Source organism: Pseudophryne corroboree, chromosome 2 (assembly GCF_028390025.1).
Source record: "Pseudophryne corroboree isolate aPseCor3 chromosome 2, aPseCor3.hap2, whole genome shotgun sequence".
Taxonomy (NCBI): Eukaryota; Metazoa; Chordata; class Amphibia; order Anura; family Myobatrachidae; genus Pseudophryne; species Pseudophryne corroboree.
The window spans coordinates 640998878-641022661 of NC_086445.1; the positions used below are offsets into that span (position 1 = coordinate 640998878).

Below are 23784 nucleotides of genomic sequence, written 5' to 3' on the forward strand. Positions count from 1 at the left end.
CTATATCTGGTTGCCCAGTTTGTCCCTACTATAATACCCCACTGTTGGGCTCCCAATGTGGTCCCTGATCTTGTACTTACCCTAAGTATAGGGACAAGACTCAGTCTCTGGCATCCCTGATGTGGCAGAGAATGCTAAATCTGTGCAGAATTCTGCCTATATTTTCCTGCAGCAAGGAAACTCCTTGTAAATTCAAATTCTCCAGTTCTTAATCTCAATCAAATAATTCATTCCCAAAAACTAAATACTGTATATTTTTGCTCTTCATTATCCTTCAAGAAATACCCATGATCCTCCAAACTCATTCAAATGGCTTGCGCAAAACTAGGCACGCTTGCAAAAGTACAGTTGGTGCTGGGCCATCTCTACCAATGACACCTAGGGGGAATCCAATTAGCAGGGCAGACAATAGCTCTTGGTTTCAGCCATTCCCAGTGTGGTAAACACAGGATTAACATGCACTGACTAACCCATGCATTTTGCTTAAAATGCGGAACGTATGGGTACCTGGGCCACAGGTTAAACCCTCCAGGTGGTGCCTTTTTCTAGCTGAAATTCCCTTGCAACTCCTGAATCTACAAGAAAATGTCCCCTTCTGTGCTTTAACCTGTGGATTAAACCCTGCTGACTGAATCGTCAGCTGCTGGTAATTAGCCAAGGTATAAAAGCCACTCCTAATTGGATTCCCAACTAGTGTGCATTGGTTAGGCAGTGCCCAGAACATTGAATAAATGTCATAATGCCACTCTTTGAGTGCACTTTTGTTGCAGCACCCTATCACTACAGTATTTGTTACCAGGTGCTGTCATGTTAGGACAACAGCTGGCAGTTTCTTACCTGTGAACCTGCTTGCTGCTGCTGCTCCTCCATAGGGAGGAGAAGCAGGGCTCTGAAAAGGTGCAGAGTGTTACAAAAGAACATTCATTTTCACAGTGAATATCACTGAAAAACTGCAAATGAATTTAATAAAAAAGACAGATACACTGACACTGTCTATTATCTTGAAGAGCTTGCAGAAAACTGCAATTTCTGGCATTTCACAAAGTTACAGATGATCGAGTTAACTTTACTGCTACAAGCATTCCATGCATCTATGTAATACTCTATGTTGCAAGGTCAGTGGCACATACTGTAATGCATTAGCTAACTGGCTACTACAGGTGATTACGAAATGGACGACGATGAGTAGTAGTAAGAGAGTGAGAGAAAATGAGCTCATTTCATATCTGCAAAATATTAACATTTCCCAGGCCCAGAACATTTAGCATTTCATTAGCGCAACGTAAGTTTGCACTTGTTATCATGGATTGATGAAACAGAATGATAAACAATGATGGTCTCTTTGCACAGCAAGCACATGCAGCTGATAGTTACAACGCTGGGCTTGCAGCCACCACTGAGACAGAACAGCCCGCCGCTGGGAGCAAGGACAGTCTGTGAACAGAAAAACACAGCAAAGCTTAACATTTATGGGTTTGTATTGCGTGAGTGGGACAGAATATTAGAGAAGAAAATAAAAGCTAGAAATGAGCTGAAGCAAAGGAGGAATGTGTGAGAATCAACTAATTCCAATTTATTTGCAGCAAATTATCAGAAAAAGAGAACAAAGAATTGGCCACCAAAGAAATGCGCAGAAAGATGAGAGAGACTTAGCTGCCACACAGTTTTCACCTGATGATCTCCAACACTCTACTGTAGCATGTAGAAGAATAAAGACTGAATTAACACCCATAGCTAATCACTATGCCAAACTATATCCTGGGGGCGCCACAAAAATGTCATCACAAACAGAACAATCAACTTTAAAGCAGTAAACCTATCCTACTTAATTTAGTTTGGTTATCTTCACCTGTTGTCGTTTTATCAGCAATGACCCTATCAACTCATAGCAATATAGGACCTGATTCATGTTTGTAAGGAAGGAAGCAGCTGTGCAATTCCATGTCATTAAAATTCTATTGCAGCAGGAGGCATGTGTAGGAGATGGATGCCTCCTGTTTGCATTAGCGAGGATCCGAGTGCTACGCCTGATGATGCAGCCTTCGATCATGATGGTCGCGATTCGCGATGGTTTTAGGCACTGGCCAGCTGTGTAAGCAGGCTGAAGCTTACTCAGGCTGGCCATAGGATCTGGACACCCGGGTACAGGAAGTCTACATCCGACGACTCAGACCGTAGATCCACCACGTCTTCAAAACGAGGAGACACACCCCTGTTTTGAAGAATAGTGCTTGGTGCCACCCCCGCTCAGTCCCCCAATGTTGTAGCATGTCAATCATGCTGCGGATGACAGGGGCTGCGAGCGACATTGCAAGGCCCGTTCTGCACATCTTGCACTAGTGCAGACCCCCAAACATCATATTTGTACTCAAACTATTGTGTTTGTGTACAAATATAAATTGGGCCAATATTTCATAATAATATACACACATAGGTATGGAATCTGTTATTTAGAATGTTTTTCACATACATTATCTGGATAAAGGTATTTTTCACATAATTTGAAGCAGATCAACATGTCTGAATTTACTTAAAACATATAAAAATTATGTCCAGCTTTCCTCACAGTAACCCTTGAATTTCCCTTATTGGTTTGTTATGTTGATCTCTACATATTATTTAGAAATAGAACCATATGGTGCTCCAGTACATGTGTATGTATATAAATATATTAATATCTATCTATCTATCTATCTATCTATCTATCTATCTATCTATCTATCTATCTATCTATCTATCTATCTATCTAGTTATGGTAACCTGAAGACATTCACTTACATCGATCTCACTTAGGATAACGTCAATCACACTGCCTATGACAATGAGGAAATCAAAAACATTCCAGGGGTCCCCGAAGTAACCCTTAAAAAGAGAAAAAAAAAAGGAAATATATGTTAAGGACATACCCAAAGACATACAGCTACTTATAACACATGGGTGCGTAATAGCCTGCAAACTGCAGGCATTGGTAGGTTTTCTTTGATTCTGACCAATGTTTTAAAGTAGCAATGATTAAAAAGACAAAAACAACCTAGTTTTGTATTCTTAACGATTGCGACCATAAAATATCAGGCAGACTCCCTTGCGCCATCACCATCATTTGCTAGCTATTACATTTACCCCATGGGATTTGATCTAATCAGAGTTGCAAGCACAATACATTGGGAATTAATTAACTCTTGTAACATTTTGAGCTACATTATATTCATTGTGTACCACTAACATTTCTTGGTTTCACCACTCATTTTAGAAGTCTGAATTTTGCCTAAATTATTATTATTATTATTATTATTATTATTATTATTAAAGCCTTGTCCAATGAGAATTAAAATACATTTGGAAAATATGTTCAGCGTAGTGCATATTGCATTACAAATATACATATACAAGTTGAGTATCCCTTATCCCAAATCTGTACTCAATATACTGACCTTTGCTTTGAAAGCTGCCAACTTTAGTAGCATTTCCACAGTGAATATTCCGGTGAATGCCACATTGAGGATATCAGATACATGACTGAACTCTGCTGTCTGCCCATAGTGCTGGATAATAAAAAGCAAATAGTCAAATATTTTTTTTTTTTTAGTTCCATGAACGAGCTAGTGCTGCATTAACTACCAAAATAATGCAGAATTTTGCTTTATATTTTATTTCACATGTGCAACAACTTTTAACCCCCCCCCCCTTGCAAGGTTATAATAGTCCATAAAGTGAAGTTAGACAACAATGATAATAGGTGAAAGCAGGGCAACTAAAATATATCCATATTATTGCTGGTCACAAGCCTTTGAATGAAAAGGTTAAATTAAAATATAATTGTAAAATTGTATATAAAATATAAACAAATGTAAACAATTTATGTAATTAGAAAATGTTTATGCTATTTATTAACTATGATTACCCCCTTCAGCATTTTTAGAGTAAATTTTTTTGGATGGCAGTATTGCTAGTGTACAACATATTTTAGTATATTTAAAAAAAAAAAATGCTCAGAAATGCCGGAAAACTGACAAACAAAATCGGTTGTTCAGACAAATTGGTGAAATTTGTCAGACTGACCCTTTTTGTCTGTTTTTCAGTTTTTGGGAGCAAATGGTCAATTGTCATTTGCTCCCATACATTACCAGATTTTCATTCCAACCATCCAGATTTGATAATAAATTGTTAGGTGTATGGCCAGTCTTTGAAAGGCCCCAAGCAGCAATGGAAAAGTCCTACTGGCATTCCTGCAGTGTGGGTCATGGTGCCAAAGTCCATGAGAGGAACAGAAGCATACGAGTTGGAAATGTGGAGGTGGATGGGAAAAAACAGGAATGAATGAGTATCATAATAGTGTGGAATAGGCAAAAAGGCAGTATACTGTATAAAAAGATTAGCAAAGTAGAAAGGTTCAGATAAGATGGGACAGGCTATACTGGGATCTCACATGAGGTAAGAGGAGATTGTAGGGTCAATATAGAAACAAGGTGACGCAGACAATAGACAAATGGTATGGGATAGAGACCCTCCTCTATAACCCCGCCTCCGTGCACAGGAGGTCAGTTTGTAAGTTGGTGCCTACAGTGCAGGCAGCTAACAGGAAGAGCTGCGCTAGGCAGCCCTGAAAATAGCTTTTTTAGAAGAAAGAAGACTTCAAGGGCCGCAGCAAAGGCACTTAAAAGTACTATATGTCAGTATGACATTGTGCTGCGGCTCCCTCGCCTCCCCCAGCGGCGCTGTATACTCCCGCGCCCTGGTTGCCGGGTACTTACAGTGGAGGGCTCCGGTTTCTCTTCAGGCACACACACCTGCCGCTGCTCTCCAGCATCTCGTGGCCGCATTACAGGGAGGAGGTAAGAGGGTCCCCCAGGTGGGACCCGCTGAAAACCGCGATCCGCCGCGGTCTCTAGGAGATGGGCCGCGCGCGCTGGCGTGGACACTGGCCGTACAGGGATCCCACCAGACCACCAGGGCAAGGGACACAGGTCGGATTACCTCATAATCCTGTTTAATAGGCCCCGCAGTACCCGGCTCTGACCTGTAGCCCCTCCCCCAGGCGCCATTTACTGCAAATGTTCCCGCCCTGGAGCTGCATCTCTCTGTCTCCCTCACTCCCTGTCAGTGTTTGGGCGCCATTACACACATGCTGAGCTGATTCTGGGACTGCTGGGCAATGTCTCCTCTGTAAAGCCGCCTGCATCATCAGCGCTGTGCATTTACAGGACACTTAAGTATTCTACATGTCGTTTAGACAGTGTTAGTTAAGAACAAGTGCATTACTACAGGGATATTTATTTAGTACAAGTATCCTGTGATATACAACCAGTCTTTACTTTGCATTGTTATATCTATATACTGTACCTATATAGCTTTACTTAGTGGTACAGTTTGTACTTAGTATTGCTAGTCCAGTGCAGTTTTATTGTTGGTAATAATTTCTGCATTGTATATGTGACTGAGTGTCTGCCAATAGCTGCTGTGTGATCTTTATTTCGTGTATCCCACACATATTGCTATCCCTATATTCTGTACCCTGAGGGGGGCTAAGTGCGTCAGGGTCCTCGTATAATACAGGTTGAGTATCCCTTATCCAAAATGCTTGGGACCAGTGGTATTTTGGATATGGGATCTTTCCGTATTTTGGAATAATTGCATACCACAATGAGATATCATGGTGATGGGACCTAAATATAAGCACAGAATGCATTTATGTTACATATACATCTTATACACACAGCCTGAAGGTCATTTTAGCCAATATTTTTTATAACTTTGTGCACTAAACAAAGTGTGTCTACATTCACACAATTCATTTATGTTTCATATACAACTTATACACACAGTCTGAAGGTCATTTAATACAATATTTTTAATAATTTTGGATATTAAACAAAGTTTGTGTACATTGAGCCCTCAGAAAACAAAGGTTTCACTATCTCACTCTCACTCAAAAAAGTCCGTATTTCGGAATATTCCGTATTTCGGAATATTTGGATATGGGATACTCAACCTGTATAGTGTTTCACAGGATATACTACTTTGGTATTTTTATTTGTGTTTCTCATACATCCTAGAGGATGCTGGGGATGCTTCAAGAACCATGGGGTATAGACGGGATCCGCAGGAGACATGGGCACTCCAAGACTTCAAAAGGGGTGTGAACTGGCTCCTCCCTCTATGCCCCTCCTCCAGACTTCAGTTATATTCTGTGCCCAGAGAGACTAGTCACACACTGAGGAGCTCTACTGAGTTTCTTGGAAAAGACTTTATGTTAGGTTTATTATTTTCAGGGAGCACTGCTGGCAACAGTCTCCCTGCATCGTGGGACTGAGGGGAATAAAAGCAGACCTACTTCTCTGAGTTCAAAGGCTCTGCTTCTTAGGCTACTGGACACCATTAGCTCTAGAGGGTCTGATCACTTGGTGCACCTAGCTGCTCGTTCCCAGGGCCGCGCCGTCACCCCCCTTGCAGAGCCAGAAGAAAGAAGCCGGGTGAGTAAATGAAGAACAGAAGACTTCAGTGACGGCAGAAGACTTTGTGGCTCTGAGGTACCGCGCAGCGGGCGCGCTGTGCGCCATCGCTCCCACACACAAGCGGCACTACAAGGGTGCAGGGCGCAGGGGGGGGGCACCCTGGGCAGCATGTATACCTCAGAGATAGACTGGCAAGAGAGATATTAAGTGCCCGGGCACCTAATACAGACCCCCGCCAGTATAAATATCTAGAAAATAGCGGGCTTAAGCGCGCCATTAAGGGGGCGTGGCTTGGTCCTCACAGCTCTATCCAGCGCCATTTTCTCCTCAAAAATGCTGGCCCTACCAGACAGATCACAGTGAAAAACGGGGGGGGGGGGGGGTGCACAGTTGTTTAGTGCAATATATGTTAGAAATAAAGCACAATGTATAATGAGGATGGTGTAAATAGAGCTGGTAAACGTCTGCTATGTTTCCCTGACAGAAAGTACTGGGTCTATTCCTTACAGTCGGCATGTCTGAGGCTGAGGGCTCTGCCACAAACGGCTATAGGAATGTCTCTGTCGACACTGCCGACTCCTGAGGGTACTTGGTTCATGTAAATAATGTCAGTAAATGTATGCTTTTCCAATGAGAAAACTATATGGGAGACACAGACGTGTTTGGGTGACCCTGTCGGCACCAACTAATCTGACTGGGTAAAAAAATTTACATGATAATGTGATGCATTTCAGAAAGCTATACCTGTATGTATATATATATGTATGGTACGATTGCATAGATCTGTGGCTCAAACACAGACGTAGTAATTTTGTGGAGGGCGTAATATTAATAATATATTTCCCTCAGACCCCTCGGGGTCGCAAACATGTTATTTGGCCCAGTTACTACTCCCTGATATCGACACGAATACTATTTCTTATGTCGACCATGATGTTTCCTGATTAGATCCTCAACATCGGCATTCAGTACATGTTTCATACACATTAAGAACGTATTAACGTCACTAGGGACCCTGCTGTTCCTGACAAAAAAATAATAATAATATATATATATATATATATATATTAGAGATGAGCGGGTTCGGTTCCTCGGAATCCGAACCCGCCCGAACTTCAGCTTTTTTTACACGGATCCGAGCGACTCGGATCTTCCCGCCTTGCTCGGTTAACCCGAGCGCGCCCGAACGTCATCATGACGCTGTCGGATTCTCGCGAGGCTCGGATTCTATCGCGAGACTCGGATTCTATATAAGGAGCCGCGCGTCGCCGCCATTTTCACACGTGCATTGAGATTGATAGGGAGAGGACGTGGCTGGCGTCCTCTCCATTTAGATTATAAGAGAGAGAGATTTACTGGAGTTTAGGACTAGGAGGAGTACTGTAGAAGTGTAGAGAGTGCAGAGAGTTTACTAGTGAGTGACCACCAGACAGTGCAGTTTATTTAATATATCCGTTCTCTGCCTGAAAAAAGCGATACACACAGTGACTCAGTCACATACCATATCTGTGTGCACTGCTCAGGCTCAGCCCAGTGTGCTGCATCATCTATATATATTATATATCTGTCTGACTGCTCAGCTCACACAGCTTATAATTGTGGGGGAGACTGGGGAGCACTGCAGTGCCAGTTATAGGTTATAGCAGGAGCCAGGAGTACATAATATTATATTAAAATTAAACAGTGCACACTTTTGCTGCAGGAGTGCCACTGCCAGTGTGACTGACCAGTGACCTGACCACACTGACCACCAGTATAGTTAGTAGTATACTTATATTGTGATTGCCTGAAAAAGTTAAACACTCGTCGTGTGACTTCACTTGTGTGTTGTTGTTTTTTTTATTCTATAAAAATAAAACTCATTCTGCTGACAGACAGTGTCCAGCAGGTCCGTCATTATATAATATATAATATATACCTGTCCGGCTGCAGTAGTGATATATATATATTTTTTATATCATTTATCATCCAGTCGCAGCAGACACAGTACGGTAGTTCACGGCTGTGGCTACCTCTGTGTCTGCACTCGGCAGGCAGTCCGTCCATAATTGTATACCACCTAACCGTGGTTTTTTTTTCTTCTTTATACATACATACTACTACGACATCTCTTTATCAACCAGTCTATATTAGCAGCAGACACAGTACAGTACGGTAGTTCACGGCTGTGGCTACCTCTGTGTCTGCACTCGGCAGGCAGTCCGTCCATAATTGTATACCACCTAACCGTGGTTTTTTTTTCTTTCTTCTTTATACATACATAGTTACATAGACATCTCTTTATCAACCAGTCTATATTAGCAGCAGACACAGTACAGTACGGTAGTTCACGGCTGTGGCTACCTCTGTGTCTGCACTCGGCAGGCAGTCCGTCCATAATTGTATACCACCTAACCGTGGTTTTTTTTTCTTTCTTCTTTATACATACATAGTTACATAGACATCTCTTTATCAACCAGTCTATATTAGCAGCAGACACAGTACAGTACGGTAGTTCACGGCTGTGGCTACCTCTGTGTCTGCACTCGGCAGGCAGTCCGTCCATAATTGTATACCACCTAACCGTGGTTTTTTTTTCTTTCTTCTTTATACATACATAGTTACATAGACATCTCTTTATCAACCAGTCTATATTAGCAGCAGACACAGTACAGTACGGTAGTTCACGGCTGTGGCTACCTCTGTGTCTGCACTCGGCAGGCAGTCCGTCCATAATTGTATACCACCTAACCGTGGTTTTTTTTTCTTTCTTCTTTATACATACATACTACTACGACATCTCTTTATCAACCAGTCTATATTATTAGCAGCAGACACAGTACAGTACGGTAGTTCACGGCTGTGGCTACCTCTGTGTCTGCACTCGGCAGGCAGTCCGTCCATAATTGTATACCACCTAACCGTGGTTTTTTTTTTCTTTCTTCTTTATACATACATAGTTACATAGACATCTCTTTATCAACCAGTCTATATTAGCAGCAGACACAGTACAGTACGGTAGTTCACGGCTGTGGCTACCTCTGTGTCTGCACTCGGCAGGCAGTCCATAATTGTATACTAGTATCCATCTCCATTGTTTACCTGAGGTGCCTTTTAGTTGTGCCTATTAAAATATGGAGAACAAAAATGTTGAGGTTCCAAAATTAGGGAAAGATCAAGATCCACTTCCACCTCGTGCTGAAGCTGCTGCCACTAGTCATGGCCGAGACGATGAAATGCCAGCAACGTCGTCTGCCAAGGCCGATGCCCAATGTCATAGTACAGAGCATGTCAAATCCAAAACACCAAATATCAGAAAAAAAAGGACTCCAAAACCTAAAATAAAATTGTCGGAGGAGAAGCGTAAACTTGCCAATATGCCATTTACGACACGGAGTGGCAAGGAACGGCTGAGGCCCTGGCCTATGTTCATGGCTAGTGGTTCAGCTTCACATGAGGATGGAAGCACTCAGCCTCTCGCTAGAAAAATGAAAAGACTCAAGCTGGCAAAAGCAGCACAGCAAAGAACTGTGCATTCTTCGAAATCCCAAATCCACAAGGAGAGTCCAATTGTGTCGGTTGCGATGCCTGACCTTCCCAACACTGGACGTGAAGAGCATGCGCCTTCCACCATTTGCACGCCCCCTGCAAGTGCTGGAAGGAGCACCCGCAGTCCAGTTCCTGATAGTCAGATTGAAGATGTCAGTGTTGAAGTACACCAGGATGAGGAGGATATGGGTGTTGCTGGCGCTGGGGAGGAAATTGACCAGGAGGATTCTGATGGTGAGGTGGTTTGTTTAAGTCAGGCACCCGGGGAGACACCTGTTGTCCGTGGGAGGAATATGGCCGTTGACATGCCAGGTGAAAATACCAAAAAAATCAGCTCTTCGGTGTGGAGGTATTTCACCAGAAATGCGGACAACAGGTGTCAAGCCGTGTGTTCCCTTTGTCAAGCTGTAATAAGTAGGGGTAAGGACGTTAACCACCTCGGAACATCCTCCCTTATACGTCACCTGCAGCGCATTCATAATAAGTCAGTGACAAGTTCAAAAACTTTGGGTGACAGCGGAAGCAGTCCACTGACCAGTAAATCCCTTCCTCTTGTAACCAAGCTCACGCAAACCACCCCACCAACTCCCTCAGTGTCAATTTCCTCCTTCCCCAGGAATGCCAATAGTCCTGCAGGCCATGTCACTGGCAATTCTGACGAGTCCTCTCCTGCCTGGGATTCCTCCGATGCATCCTTGCGTGTAACGCCTACTGCTGCTGGCACTGCTGTTGTTGCCGCTGGGAGTCGATGGTCATCCCAGAGGGGAAGTCGTAAGCCCACTTGTACTACTTCCAGTAAGCAATTGACTGTTCAACAGTCCTTTGCGAGGAAGATGAAATATCACAGCAGTCATCCTACTGCAAAGCGGAACTCTGAGGCCTTGGCATCCTGGGTGGTGAGAAACGTGGTTCCGGTATCCATCATTACTGCAGAGCCAACTAGAGACTTGTTGGAGGTACTGTGTCCCCGGTACCAAATACCATCTAGGTTCCATTTCTCTAGGCAGGCGATACCGAAAATGTACACAGACCTCAGAAAAAGAGTCACCAGTGTCCTAAAAAATGCAGCTGTACCCAATGTCCACTTAACCACGGACATGTGGACAAGTGGAGCAGGGCAGGGTCAGGACTATATGACTGTGACAGCCCACTGGGTAGATGTATGGACTCCCGCCGCAAGAACAGCAGCGGCGGCACCAGTAGCAGCATCTCGCAAACGCCAACTCTTTCCTAGGCAGGCTACGCTTTGTATCACCGGTTTCCAGAATACGCACACAGCTGAAAACCTCTTACGGCAACTGAGGAAGATCATCGCGGAATGGCTTACCCCAATTGGACTCTCCTGTGGATTTGTGGCATCGGACAACGCCAGCAATATTGTGTGTGCATTAAATATGGGCAAATTCCAGCACGTCCCATGTTTTGCACATACCTTGAATTTGGTGGTGCAGAATTTTTAAAAAAACGACAGGGGCGTGCAAGAGATGCTGTCGGTGGCCAGAAGAATTGCGGGACACTTTCGGCGTACAGGCACCACGTACAGAAGACTGGAGCACCACCAAAAACTACTGAACCTGCCCTGCCATCATCTGAAGCAAGAAGTGGTAACGAGGTGGAATTCAACCCTCTATATGCTTCAGAGGTTGGAGGAGCAGCAAAAGGCCATTCAAGCCTATACAATTGAGCACGATATAGTAGGTGGAATGCACCTGTCTCAAGCGCAGTGGAGAATGATTTCAACGTTGTGCAAGGTTCTGATGCCCTTTGAACTTGCCACACGTGAAGTCAGTTCAGACACTGCCAGCCTGAGTCAGGTCATTCCCCTCATCAGGCTTTTGCAGAAGAAGCTGGAGACATTGAAGGAGGAGCTAACACGGAGCGATTCCGCTAGGCATGTGGGACTTGTGGATGGAGCCCTTAATTCGCTTAACAAGGATTCACGGGTGGTCAATCTGTTGAAATCAGAGCACTACATTTTGGCCACCGTGCTCGATCCTAGATTTAAAGCCTACCTTGGATCTCTCTTTCCGGCAGACACAAGTCTGCTGGGGTTGAAAGACCTGCTGGTGACAAAATTGTCAAGTCAAGCGGAACGCGACCTGTCAACATCTCCTCCTTCACATTCTCCCGCAACTGGGGGTGCGAGAAAAAGGCTCAGAATTCCGAGCCCACCCGCTGGCGGTGATGCAGGGCAGTCTGGAGCGACTGCTGATGCTGACATCTGGTCCGGACTGAAGGACCTGACAACGATTACGGACATGTCGTCTACTGTCACTGCATATGATTCTCTCAACATTGATAGAATGGTGGAGGATTATATGAGTGACCGCATCCAAGTAGGCACGTCACACAGTCCGTACTTATACTGGCAGGAAAAAGAGGCAATTTGGAGGCCCTTGCACAAACTGGCTTTATTCTACCTAAGTTGCCCTCCCACAAGTGTGTACTCCGAAAGAGTGTTTAGTGCCGCCGCTCACCTTGTCAGCAATCGGCGTACGAGGTTACATCCAGAAAATGTGGAGAAGATGATGTTCATTAAAATGAATTATAATCAATTCCTCCGCGGAGACATTGACCAGCAGCAATTGCCTCCACAAAGTACACAGGGAGCTGAGATGGTGGATTCCAGTGGGGACGAATTGATAATCTGTGAGGAGGGGGATGTACACGGTGATATATCGGAGGGTGATGATGAGGTGGACATCTTGCCTCTGTAGCGCCAGTTTGTGCAAGGAGAGATTAATTGCTTCTTTTTTGGGGGGGGGTCCAAACCAACCCGTCATATCAGTCACAGTCGTGTGGCAGACCCTGTCACTGAAATGATGGGTTGGTTAAAGTGTGCATGTCCTGTTTTGTTTATACAACATAAGGGTGGGTGGGAGGGCCCAAGGACAATTCCATCTTGCACCTCTTTTTTCTTTTCGTTTTCTTTGCATCATGTGCTGATTGGGGAGGGTTTTTTGGAAGGGACATCCTGCGTGACACTGCAGTGCCACTCCTAAATGGGCACGGTGTTTGTGTCGGCCACTAGGGTCGCTAATCTTACTCACACAGTCAGCTACCTCATTGCGCCTCTTTTTTTCTTTGCGTCATGTGCTGTTTGGGGAGGGTTTTTTGGAAGGGACATCCTGCGTGACACTGCAGTGCCACTCCTAGATGGGCCCGGTGTTTGTGTCGGCCACTAGGGTCGCTAATCTTACTCACACAGCTACCTCATTGCGCCTCTTTTTTTCTTTGCGTCATGTGCTGTTTGGGGAGGGTTTTTTGGAAGGGACATCCTGCGTGACACTGCAGTGCCACTCCTAGATGGGCCCGGTGTTTGTGTCAGCCACTAGGGTCGCTAATTTTACTCACACAGCTACCTCATTGCGCCTCTTTTTTTCTTTGCGTCATGTGCTGTTTGGGGAGGGTTTTTTGGAAGGGCCATCCTGCGTGACACTGCAGTGCCACTCCTAGATGGGCCCGGTGTTTGTGTCGGCCACTAGGGTCGCTAATCTTACTCACACAGCTACCTCATTGCGCCTCTTTTTTTCTTTGCGTCATGTGCTGTTTGGGGAGGGTTTTTTGGAAGGGACATCCTGTGTGACACTGCAGTGCCACTCCTAGATGGGCCCGGTGTTTGTGTCGGCCACTAGGGTCGCTTATCTTACTCACACAGCGACCTCGGTGCAAATTTTAGGACTAAAAATAATATTGTGAGGTGTGAGGTATTCAGAATAGACTGAAAATGAGTGTAAATTATGGGTTTTGAGGTTAATAATACTTTGGGATCAAAATGACCCCCAAATTCTATGATTTAAGCTGTTTTTTAGTGTTTTTTGAAAAAAACACCCGAATCCAAAACACACCCGAATCCGACAAAAAAAATTCGGTGAGGTTTTGCCAAAACGCGTTCGAACCCAAAACACGGCCGCGGAACCGAACCCAAAACCAAAACGCAAAACCCGAAAAATTTCAGGCGCTCATCTCTAATATATATATATATATATATGTTTACACACAAGGGGGGGGGGGGGGGTTAGCGACCACTGGTGTCTAAAATGATAAAAGCTCACACTATAGGTGAATAAGTAAAAATAAGATACAGTTTATTCACAAATAATTTTAAAACAACAAATCTTTTTCTAAAAAATGGGATAAAAAGTATACACACAAAATATAATACCAGTTTAAAATATATAAATAATAAATGATTTCTTAACTCGGTATGCAGTCACTGCCAGGTTGCCCAACCTGGCAGTGACTGCATACCAAGTTAAGAAATAATTTATTATTTATATATTTTAAACTGGTATTATATTTTGTGTGTATACTTTTTATCCCATTTTTTAGAAAAAGATTTGTTGTTTTAAAATTATTTGTGAATAAACTGTATCTTATTTTTACTTATTCACCTATAGTGTGAGCTTTTATCATTTTAGACGCCAGTGGTCGCTAAACCCCCCCCCCCCCACTTGTGTATTTAATTTTATGCTCCAGGGAACCGCCATCCCTGTTTGGGGATAAGCAGACGCCCTTTTAAATTTCTAGGGAGTGTCAGGTTCACTTGTATGGTACATTACACATTTAGGATCCCTAAACATTGGTGAACACAAGTGGCGCAATAATTTCTTTCTATTTTTAATATATATATATATATAGATATATGTGTGTATATGTGTATTTAAATGTGTATATTCATATTAAAATTTATAATGAATGCTGAAGTAAAGTTATTCCTTCTCATGTGCTGGTCGCTCTGTTGAAAAAGTCTAGGTCAGCCGTGACGAGATGGTTTCGAATCCTCACGAGGAGTCCGAGGGTTTATTCTTTTCCCGCCGTGGATAGAATAAAGTGAGAGTCAACCCCTGGTCTGCACGGGGCCCTGTCACAAAGGATCGTATACAGGAAGCTAAGTGATATTTTAATCATATGCTTTGATTATATTTGCATTACATGCGCATGGGGGAGTGCTTGTATTCAGAAATGGTCGGTTACCTTGTCATCCAATATAATTACCCTGGGGAGAGATGGGATACTCCTTAAGTTGGGTCATATCTAAAACATTGCAGCATGGTGCCATGCGACTACAAGAGGTATGGGACTCTTAGGTTCGCGGGCCAATTCCATGGCGGTCTCGGCTAGGAGGGCGTTGTGGATTCACCAATGGAATGCTGAGGGTGACTCAGAGAAGTACTGGAGTATCTTCCCTATGAAGGTGAAACCTGGTTTGGGGATGGCTTTGTTATGTTGATCTCGGCAGATGCCACTGGTAAGTCTACCTTCTTGAGCTATGTTCCCTCACAACGGTTGGTGACACGGTGATACGGTTTTTCCCCTTCTTTGCAGGTAGAGGAAGGAGAAAAGATAAAAGGTCAGCAGCCTTTTCAAGTTCGCAGAAGCAGAAATCATCCTCTGTTTCTACCACATCCACCGCATGTCGCATAGTCAGTCCTGGAATGGACATGGACCAGTGAGTTAAGGGGAACATACTGGAGTGTCCAGATAATTCCCCTTACTGATTTTTCAAATAGATCTTGCCGATTCTCCTCTGGACGGAGAGGTAGTATGCGACGCCATACAAGAGTTGGGTCAGGATCAGGACATTAGCCTGCTGTCCCGTCACGAAAAAAAAAAAAAGGCTTTTTCGTGCTTCTGAGCCCGGACAGCTCGGTCAGAACAATTCCAAAAATTTCTACTTCAGAAGTTGAACTACAAGATGGAATCTCTCAGGGCAGGGATCTCCAATCTGTTAAAGGAGAAAGAGTTTTTAAGTGCGGTTTCTTCTACGTTAGGTTTACCTGGGTTTGCTATTCAGGATTGTCATTGCCAGTTCACCGGAGTGATGGCAGTATGATGGTTTTCCTTCGATAGTAAAAGCCATTATTATTCTGTACTGGGACGCTCTCCTGACTATGGCGAGGTCAAGAAACAAGTGGTGCAAGTCTTTGTTTCTCTCTGACAGTTCTTCAACACAGTGGTTGGCTCCTGAACTTGCCAGAATCACTGTTGATCCCAAAAACGCAGATGTCGGAGTTGGGAATAAGGTTAGATACAGAACTGTTGAGAGTTTGTTTTTTCCAGTGGAAAGAGATCTGAGGATCCAGAGTCGGATCAGATTTGCAACAGTGTAAACCCATCAATACGTTCCGTTGATGAAGAAGATGGTTGCGGCCTACGAGGCCAATCGGTGAGCAAGTTAAATGCCAGAGTGGTTTTAGCGGGACCAGTTGGACATGTGGTCCGGGTCTCACCTGCACATGCACCGGAAAATAATCCTATTTTCCAGGACCAGGATATCTCTCCTGTGGTGGCTTCACAGTTCTCACCTCCTATAGGGCTGAAGGTTCGGGATCCAGGATTAGATCCTGGTGTCCATGGATACAAGTCTCCAAGGCTGGGGAGCAGTCTTTCCAGGGGAAGAATTTCCAGGGAAAAAGGTCAAGCTGGGAAGCTTGTCTGCAATAAGCATTCTGGAATTAAGAGCTATTTACAACGGAACATCTTCTTCGCGATCTGCCCGTCTTAATTCAGTCGGACAACTTAACAGCAGTGGCGTAAGTAAACCGCTAGGGCGGAACGAAGAGCAAAGCGGTAATGGCAGAAGCCACAAAGGTTTTCCGCTGGGCGGAAAGGCATGTAAACGTTCGGTTAGCGGTCTTCATTCCGGGTGTAGACAACTGAGAAACAGACTTCCTCAGCAGACACGATCTCCATCCAGGAGAGTGGGGTCTTCATCAAGAGGTTTTTCACAGAAGTGACAAGTCTTTGGGGAATTCCTCAAATAGACATGATGGCGTCTCGCCTCAACAAGAACCTTCAGGGATATTGTTCCAGGTCAAGGGACCCACAAGCAATAGCGGTGGACGCCCTTGTGACATCGTGGGTGTTTCAGTCGGTTTATGTGTTCCCTCCACTTCCACTCTTTCCGAAGGTGATAAAGGTCGGAAGAAGAAAAAAGGTTCAGGCGATCCTCATTGTTCCGGTCTAGCCAAGGAGGGCTTGGTACCCAGATCTTCAAGAATTATTCATAGAAGATCCCTGGCCTCTTTCTCTACGAGAGGACCTGTAACACAGCAAGGACTGTGCGTGTATCAAGACTTACCGCGGCTGCGTTTGATGGCATGGCGGTTGAACGCCATATCCTAGCCCGAAAGGGTATTCCCAGTGAAGTCATTCCCACACTGCTTCAGGCTAGGAAAGAAGCACCACCGTATTTGGAGAAAGTATGTGTCTTGGTGTGAATCCAAGAAGGCTCCTACGGAAGAATTTCAGCTGGGGCGTTTGCTCCATTTTTTGCAAGCAGGTGTGGATTCGGGCCTAAAGTTAGGCTCCATTAAAGTACAAATTTCGGCCTTATCTATTTTCTTTCAGAAAGAATTGGCCTCCCTTCCAGAAGTTCAGACCTTCGTGAATGGCGTGCTGCACATCCAACCTCCCCTTGTGCCCCCGGTGGCACCATGGGATCTTAATGTGGTGTTGCAGTTCCTGCAATTCTCATTGGTTCGGACCTTTACGTAAGCTTGAGTTGAAATTCCTTACTTGGAAAGTGGTCATGCTGTTGGCCTTGGCATCCGCAAGGCGGGTGTTTAAATTGGCGGCTTTGTCTCACAAAAGCCCCTATTTAATCTTCCATGCAGATAGAGCGGAGTTGAGAACTCGTCAGCAATTTGGTTTCATCGTTTCACGTAAACCAGCCTGTTGTGGTGCCAGTGGCTACTGACGCCTGGGCGGAATCAAAGTCTCTCGATGTGGTCAGAGCTTTGAAAATCTATGTCGCCAGAACGGCTCAGATTAGGAAAACAGAGGCTCTGTTTGTCCTGTGGGCTCCCAACAAGATTGGGGCTCCTGCTTCCAAGCAGACTATTGCACGCTGGATCTGTAATATGATTTAGCAGGCTCATTCTACGGCAGGTTTGCCGTTGCCAAAATCGGTGAAGGCCCATTCTACCGGAAAGGTGGGCTCATCCTAGGCGGCTGCCCGGGGGATCTGGGCATTACAACTCTGCCGAGTAGCTACTTGGTCGGGTTCAAACACCTTTGCAAAGTTTTACAAGTTTGATACCCTGCCTCTTGTTGGGTCAATCGGTGATGCAGAGTCATCTGCACTCTCCCGCCCGTTCTAGAGCTTTGGTATAAACCCCATGGTTCTTGAAGCATCCCCAGCATACTCTAGGACGTATGAGCAAATAGGAATTTAATACCTACCGGTAAATCCTTTTCTCTTAGTCCGTAGAGGATGCTGGGCGCCCGTCCCAGTATGTACTGTATCTGCAGTCATTGGGTATTTTTACGCACATGGTGTGTTGTGGTTAAGTCGGCCTGTTGCTAACGTTATTCAGGCCATAACATGCATTATGCTGTTACTGGTTGTGTTTACACACATAGATTGTGTTACGTTTTATGTCAGAGTATTGCTGCATATTCTTCATGCCGTCGGCTGGTGTTCTATTAAATGCCACGTTTTGCGGCATACTGGAGGTGTGAGCTGGTAAAATGCTCACCGTGGTTTAACAATAAATTCTTTCCTCGAAATGTCCGTCTCCCTGGACACAGTTCTTATAACTGGAGTCTGGAGGAGGGGCATAGAGGGAGGAGCCAGTTCACAACCCTTTTGAAGTCTTGGAGTGCCCATGTCTCCTGCGGATCCCGTCTATACCCCATGGTTCTTGAAGCATCCCCAGCATCCTCTACGGACTAAGAGAAAAGGATTTACGGGTAGGTATTAAAATCCTATTTTTACAGTCACCACATACCTCTTAAATCCCCTGTTTGTGATCTGCTTTGCAGTCACACTATACAGGGTTTTTTTGTCAGGTAATTTGTCTGCTTATATTGTACTATTAACCCCTAAGGTTATGCTTACATATAATGTCTGCTAAACAGGGTGGTCTATCTATGGCTGATCCTGCACCATGCAGTGCTGACGCCATGGATTACTCGGAGGAAAACATAGCAGCTGAGGGTTCAGGTACTGGGGGTTCTATACCCCATGGTCAGTCTGCAGCAATGGGGGCAAATCAAGACCCACCTTGGGCTGCTTTCTCTAATTTACTGACTACGCTAGTAACTAGACATGCACCCCCTATGGGACCTCCTGTGCCATTGCAGCCACATATTGTCCCTGCAGTTAATCCGCCATGGGCAGATACTCTGTCCTCTCAATTACAGCAATTAAATCAGTCTCTAGCTGATGCTGATGCCTCTGGCTCAGAGAGGCAGGGGGTACTATTCCACGCTGTTCCTAGTCCCGAAACCGAATGAGTCCTCTCGGCCTATTCTCAACCTCAAGTCTTTGAACAAATATGTGAAAGTTTCCAAATTCCGTATGGAAATGCTTCGCTCTATTGTTCTGGCTTTGGAGCCCAAGGACTATATGGTATCCCTAGACATACAGGATGCTTATCTGGATATTCCTATTGCAGTGTCGCATCAGCAATACCTGCAGTTTGCTATTGGCAACCTACATTTTCAATTACAGGCCTTACCTTTCAGACTGACCACGGCTCCAAGAATTTTCACCAAGGTCATGGCGATCATGACAGCTCTACTCCACCGTCAGGGTATCAGGATCTGGGCGACTTGTTGATCCTGGCGAACTCTCCAGAGGTTCTCCTCTGTCATCTGGAACTGACGGTCCAATTCCTACAAGCCCACGGGTGGCTCATCAACTGGAAGAAATCTTCCCTGGTCCTTGCTCAGAGCATGGTGCACCTGGGAGCACTATTGGACACCCACAACCAATGGTTGTTTTTGTCTCCGGAAAAGATCCTGAAACTTCAGGACAAGATCTCGCCCACATGTGTCGATACACTCGGCGATGCAAGTACTAGGCCTCATGGTGTCGGCTTTCGACATGGTAGAGTACGCTCAATTTCATTCCCGCCCCCTGCAGAGGTTGATACTCTCCAAGTGGGATGGCCTGCCTCACCGGATCAGGACCCACATGATCTCCTTGACTCCGGAGGTCAACTTGTCACTGAGCTGGTGGCTGCAGGACCAGCAACTGAGATGGGGTCGTCCCTTCTGACGACGGATGCCAGTCTCTGGGGCTGGGGCGCGGTGTTGGAGCAACACTCTCTTCAGGGTCGGTGGACCAGGGAGGAATCTCTCCTCCCAATAAACATTCTGGAATTGCGGGCAGTGTTCAATGCATTGACACTAGCCCTGCCTCTAGTACAGAACAGGCCTGTTCAAGTACAGTCAGACAACGCCACCATGGTGGCGTACATAAATCATCAAGGCGACACTCAAAGCCGCATGGCAATGAAGGATGTATCAAAAATCCTTCGTTGGGTGGAACGCCATCTGCCAGCCATATCGGCAGTGTTCATTCCGGGAGTCCTCAACTGGGAAGCGGTCTTTCTCAGTCATCAGGACGTACACGCCGGAGAGTGGAGCCTTCATCCAGAAGTATTTCAACTCCTAGTGGACAAGTGGGACCTATCAGATGTAGACCTGATGGTGTCTCGACACAATCACAAAGTTCCTGTCTTCGGAGCAAGGACAAGGGATCCTCAAGCAGTGTTCATGGATGCACTGGCAATTCCATGGAACTTTAGGCTGCCATACGTGTTCCCTCCAGTGTCACTCCTGCCCAGGGTCATTCGGAAGTTCAAGCAAGAAGGAGGAATGCTACTTCTAATCGCTCCAGCGTGGCCCAGACGGCTTTGGTTCTCAGACCTGCAGGGTATCTCGATAGAGTGTCCTCTTCTACTTCCGCAACGCCCAGACCTCCTCGTTCAGGGCCCTTGTGTCTACCAGGATTTGGCCTGGCTGGCTTTGACGGCGTAACTCTTGAAGCTTCCATACTGAGGGCCAAAGGCTTTTCTGAGGCGGTCATTCAAACTACGTTGAAGGCCAGTCAACCGGCTTCGGCTTGAATTTATTAAAGCTCTGGAATTCTTATTTCGCCTGGTGTGCGACTAACCATTATGACGCATATAAGTTCAGTACTGCCAAGCTTTTGGCTTTCCTGCAACAGGGCCTGGACTTAGGCCTTTGTCTGGCCTCCCTCAAGGTTTATATTTCTACCTTGTCGATATGGTTTCAGAGAAAAATTGCGACTCTGCCTGATGTTCATACATTCACTCAGGGTGTTTTACGGATTCAACCTCCCTATGTCCCGCCTGTGGCTCCTTGGGATTTGTCGGTTGTACTGGATGCCTTACAAGAGTCTCCGTTTGAACCTCTTGAGTCAGTGGATCTTAAGTGGCTTACTCTTAAGGTCCTGTTCTTGCTGGCTATTGCCTCTGCTAGATGGGTTTCAGACTTGGGTGCCTTGTTCTGTCGGTCACCCTTTCTGATTTTTCACCATGACCTGGCGGTTCTTAGAACTCGCCCAGGTTATCTGCCTAAGGTGGTGTCATCTTTCCACCTTAACCAAGAGATTGTGGTTTCCGGCCTTTACCTCTCCTGGTTTATCCTCCAAAGAGCGGTCTTTGGACATGGCACAGGCTCTCCGTATTTATGTGAAAAGGACAGCTTTTCTTTGGAGATCTTATTCCCTCTTTGTCCTTTTTGGTTTTCACAAACGTGGCTGGCCTGCTAATAAGCAGACCTTGGCCAGATGGATTAGAATGGTGATTGCACATGCTTATGTACAGGCTGATCTTCCAGCTCTTGCTACCATCAAAGCCCATTCTACTCGGTCTATTGGACCTTCTTGGGTGGCCCGCCGTGGTGCAAGGCAGTTACGTGGTCCTTAGTGTACACGTCCATAAGGTTCTATGCCTTCGATACTTCCGCCTCCCGGGATGCCTCCTTTGGACGCCGGGTTCTTGTGCCCGCTACAGTGCGTCCCCTCCCATGAGGAACTGCTTTAGGACATCCCCGATGTTATTCCTTGTGGAACTCCAGTGTACCCCACTGCAGAAAAGGAGATTTATGGTAAGAACTTACCGTTGTTAAATCTCTTTCTGCAAGGTACACTGGGTTCCACAGGGCGCCCACCCTGACGCACTTAGCTTCTTTGGGTTTGTATGGCATTAGCCGCTGGTACCTTCTCCTGTCGCGAGACTGTGGTATATGTGGCTACTAACGATCGTCGTCCCTTTTACCTGCTACTGCATTGGACTGGTTAACAAAACTGAGCTCCTGTGCATGGAGGCGGGATTATAGAGGAGGCGGCGCTGAGCATCTTGGGAACAGTCAAAGCCTTTAGCCTGTTGGTGCCTCGATCAAGATCCAACTCTACACTTCGATGTTATTCCCTGTGGAATCCAGTGTACCTCACAGAAAGAGATTTAACAAAGGTAAGTTCTTACCATAAATCTCCTTTTTTAAATGTCAATGGGGGGGTGGCGTGGGTAGCACTGGCAGCCAAATTGTCTAGAAACAGCCCTGATAGATACTGACCCAGGGCTCTATACAACAATATACATGTACAGTATATACAAGCATGTAAAAGTATATTTTTAGCATATAATATTGTAAAATACAACAATAATTATGCCATATCTCATCCACATTTATCTTAAAATACTGTATGCTTCTTTTTAATACCAAGATCTTACCTGCATCCCAAGGCTGATGGTATTCAGCATAATGAGTGCAAACATCAGATACTCAAAATATGAGGACGTCACCAAATACCAGACCTTATACTGATGTGGATTTTTGGGGATGTACCGTCGCAGGGGACGTGCCTTCAATGCATACTGCACACACTGCCTCTGTTAGAGGAAGGAAAATCAGATATAACATGTAGAGTCCCACATACTTATAAACTACTGTATAAGATAAGATATGGGGGACATGATAAAAACTTTCAAATATACCAAGGGTTTTAACAAAGTACAGGAGGGAGACATTATTCAAAGGAAGAGAAGTACTCGAGGACATACACTGAAAATGGAGGGAGGCAGGTTCAGGGTAATTTAAGGAATAATTACTTCTCAGAAAGGGTAGTGGGCAAGTGGAATAGTCTCCCGTCAGAGGTGGTAGAGGCTAAGTCAGTAGAGCAATTTAAACATGCCATGGGATAGGCATATGAAAATCCTTACAAAGAATAAAGGTTCAAAAGGGTTTGAGATTTTCTAAAGAATTAAAAAAAGGGGCAGACTAGATGGGCCAAGTGGTTCTTATCTGCCATCAAATTCTATGTTTCTTTGTAAGATTTCATTTAGAATAAACACTAAAAAACATTCTACTGTATATCAATAATATTAGATATTGAAAAGTGGACAGAGAATTACCTGGTTTTTGTTTAATTCACAGTTTTTATACTCCTGCTCTCCTTGTTCCTGGAAGGTGACAATTACAAATCCCACAAAGATGTTCATCATGAAGAAGGCAATGAGGATAATGTAGACAATGAAGAAGACTGCAATCTCAATACGGTAATTATAGATGGGTCCCATATCCTCAGTGTGTGAGTCTATAGCTCTGTACAGCAACCTATTTACACAAAAATGCAGACAAATAACTATAACATATTTACTTTAGTCCAGGCAATCATCCAACACAGTGACATATGTTCATTATTTTAAGTAAAGTATAGGTCAGGCTACTAAGCAGTTATGGCTTCTAGGGTGATTCAAATTTCAAGTGTTTTAGTTTAAAGTGTTATGGGATATTTATATTGAACGCAGAATTACACCAGAGTCAAACAGAAGAAAAAGAGAAGAAGAACGCCCTATCAGCCTTTGGCTTACTCTAGAATCTCAAATGAAACAATTTTCCAAACACTGCAGTTCGTGATCATTATTTGGTATTTCTTTTTTCTCTAACGTCTTAGGGTATACTAGGATGGTCCTTAGTACCATGGGGTATAGATGAGTCCTTTGGAGCCGTGGAACTTTAAATTCTTCAGAGTGTGTGCTGG

The 23784-nt window shown here is 44.8% G+C and overlaps 1 protein-coding gene across 2 annotated transcripts in view; it reads right to left on the reverse strand.

The window, feature by feature from the left end:
* The window catches only part of CACNA1S (calcium voltage-gated channel subunit alpha1 S), a 515698-nt gene that overhangs the window by 178275 nt on the left and 313639 nt on the right, over nucleotides 1-23784 (reverse strand). For both annotated transcript variants that reach the window (XM_063954963.1, XM_063954964.1), the window contains 4 exons: nucleotides 23156-23357; nucleotides 22475-22633; nucleotides 3432-3542; nucleotides 2779-2862 (listed from right to left, as the gene is read on the reverse strand). In XM_063954963.1, coding sequence (XP_063811033.1) covers nucleotides 2779-2862; nucleotides 3432-3542; nucleotides 22475-22633; nucleotides 23156-23357 — 556 coding nt within the window. The remainder of the gene's footprint in view (nucleotides 1-2778; nucleotides 2863-3431; nucleotides 3543-22474; nucleotides 22634-23155; nucleotides 23358-23784) is intronic.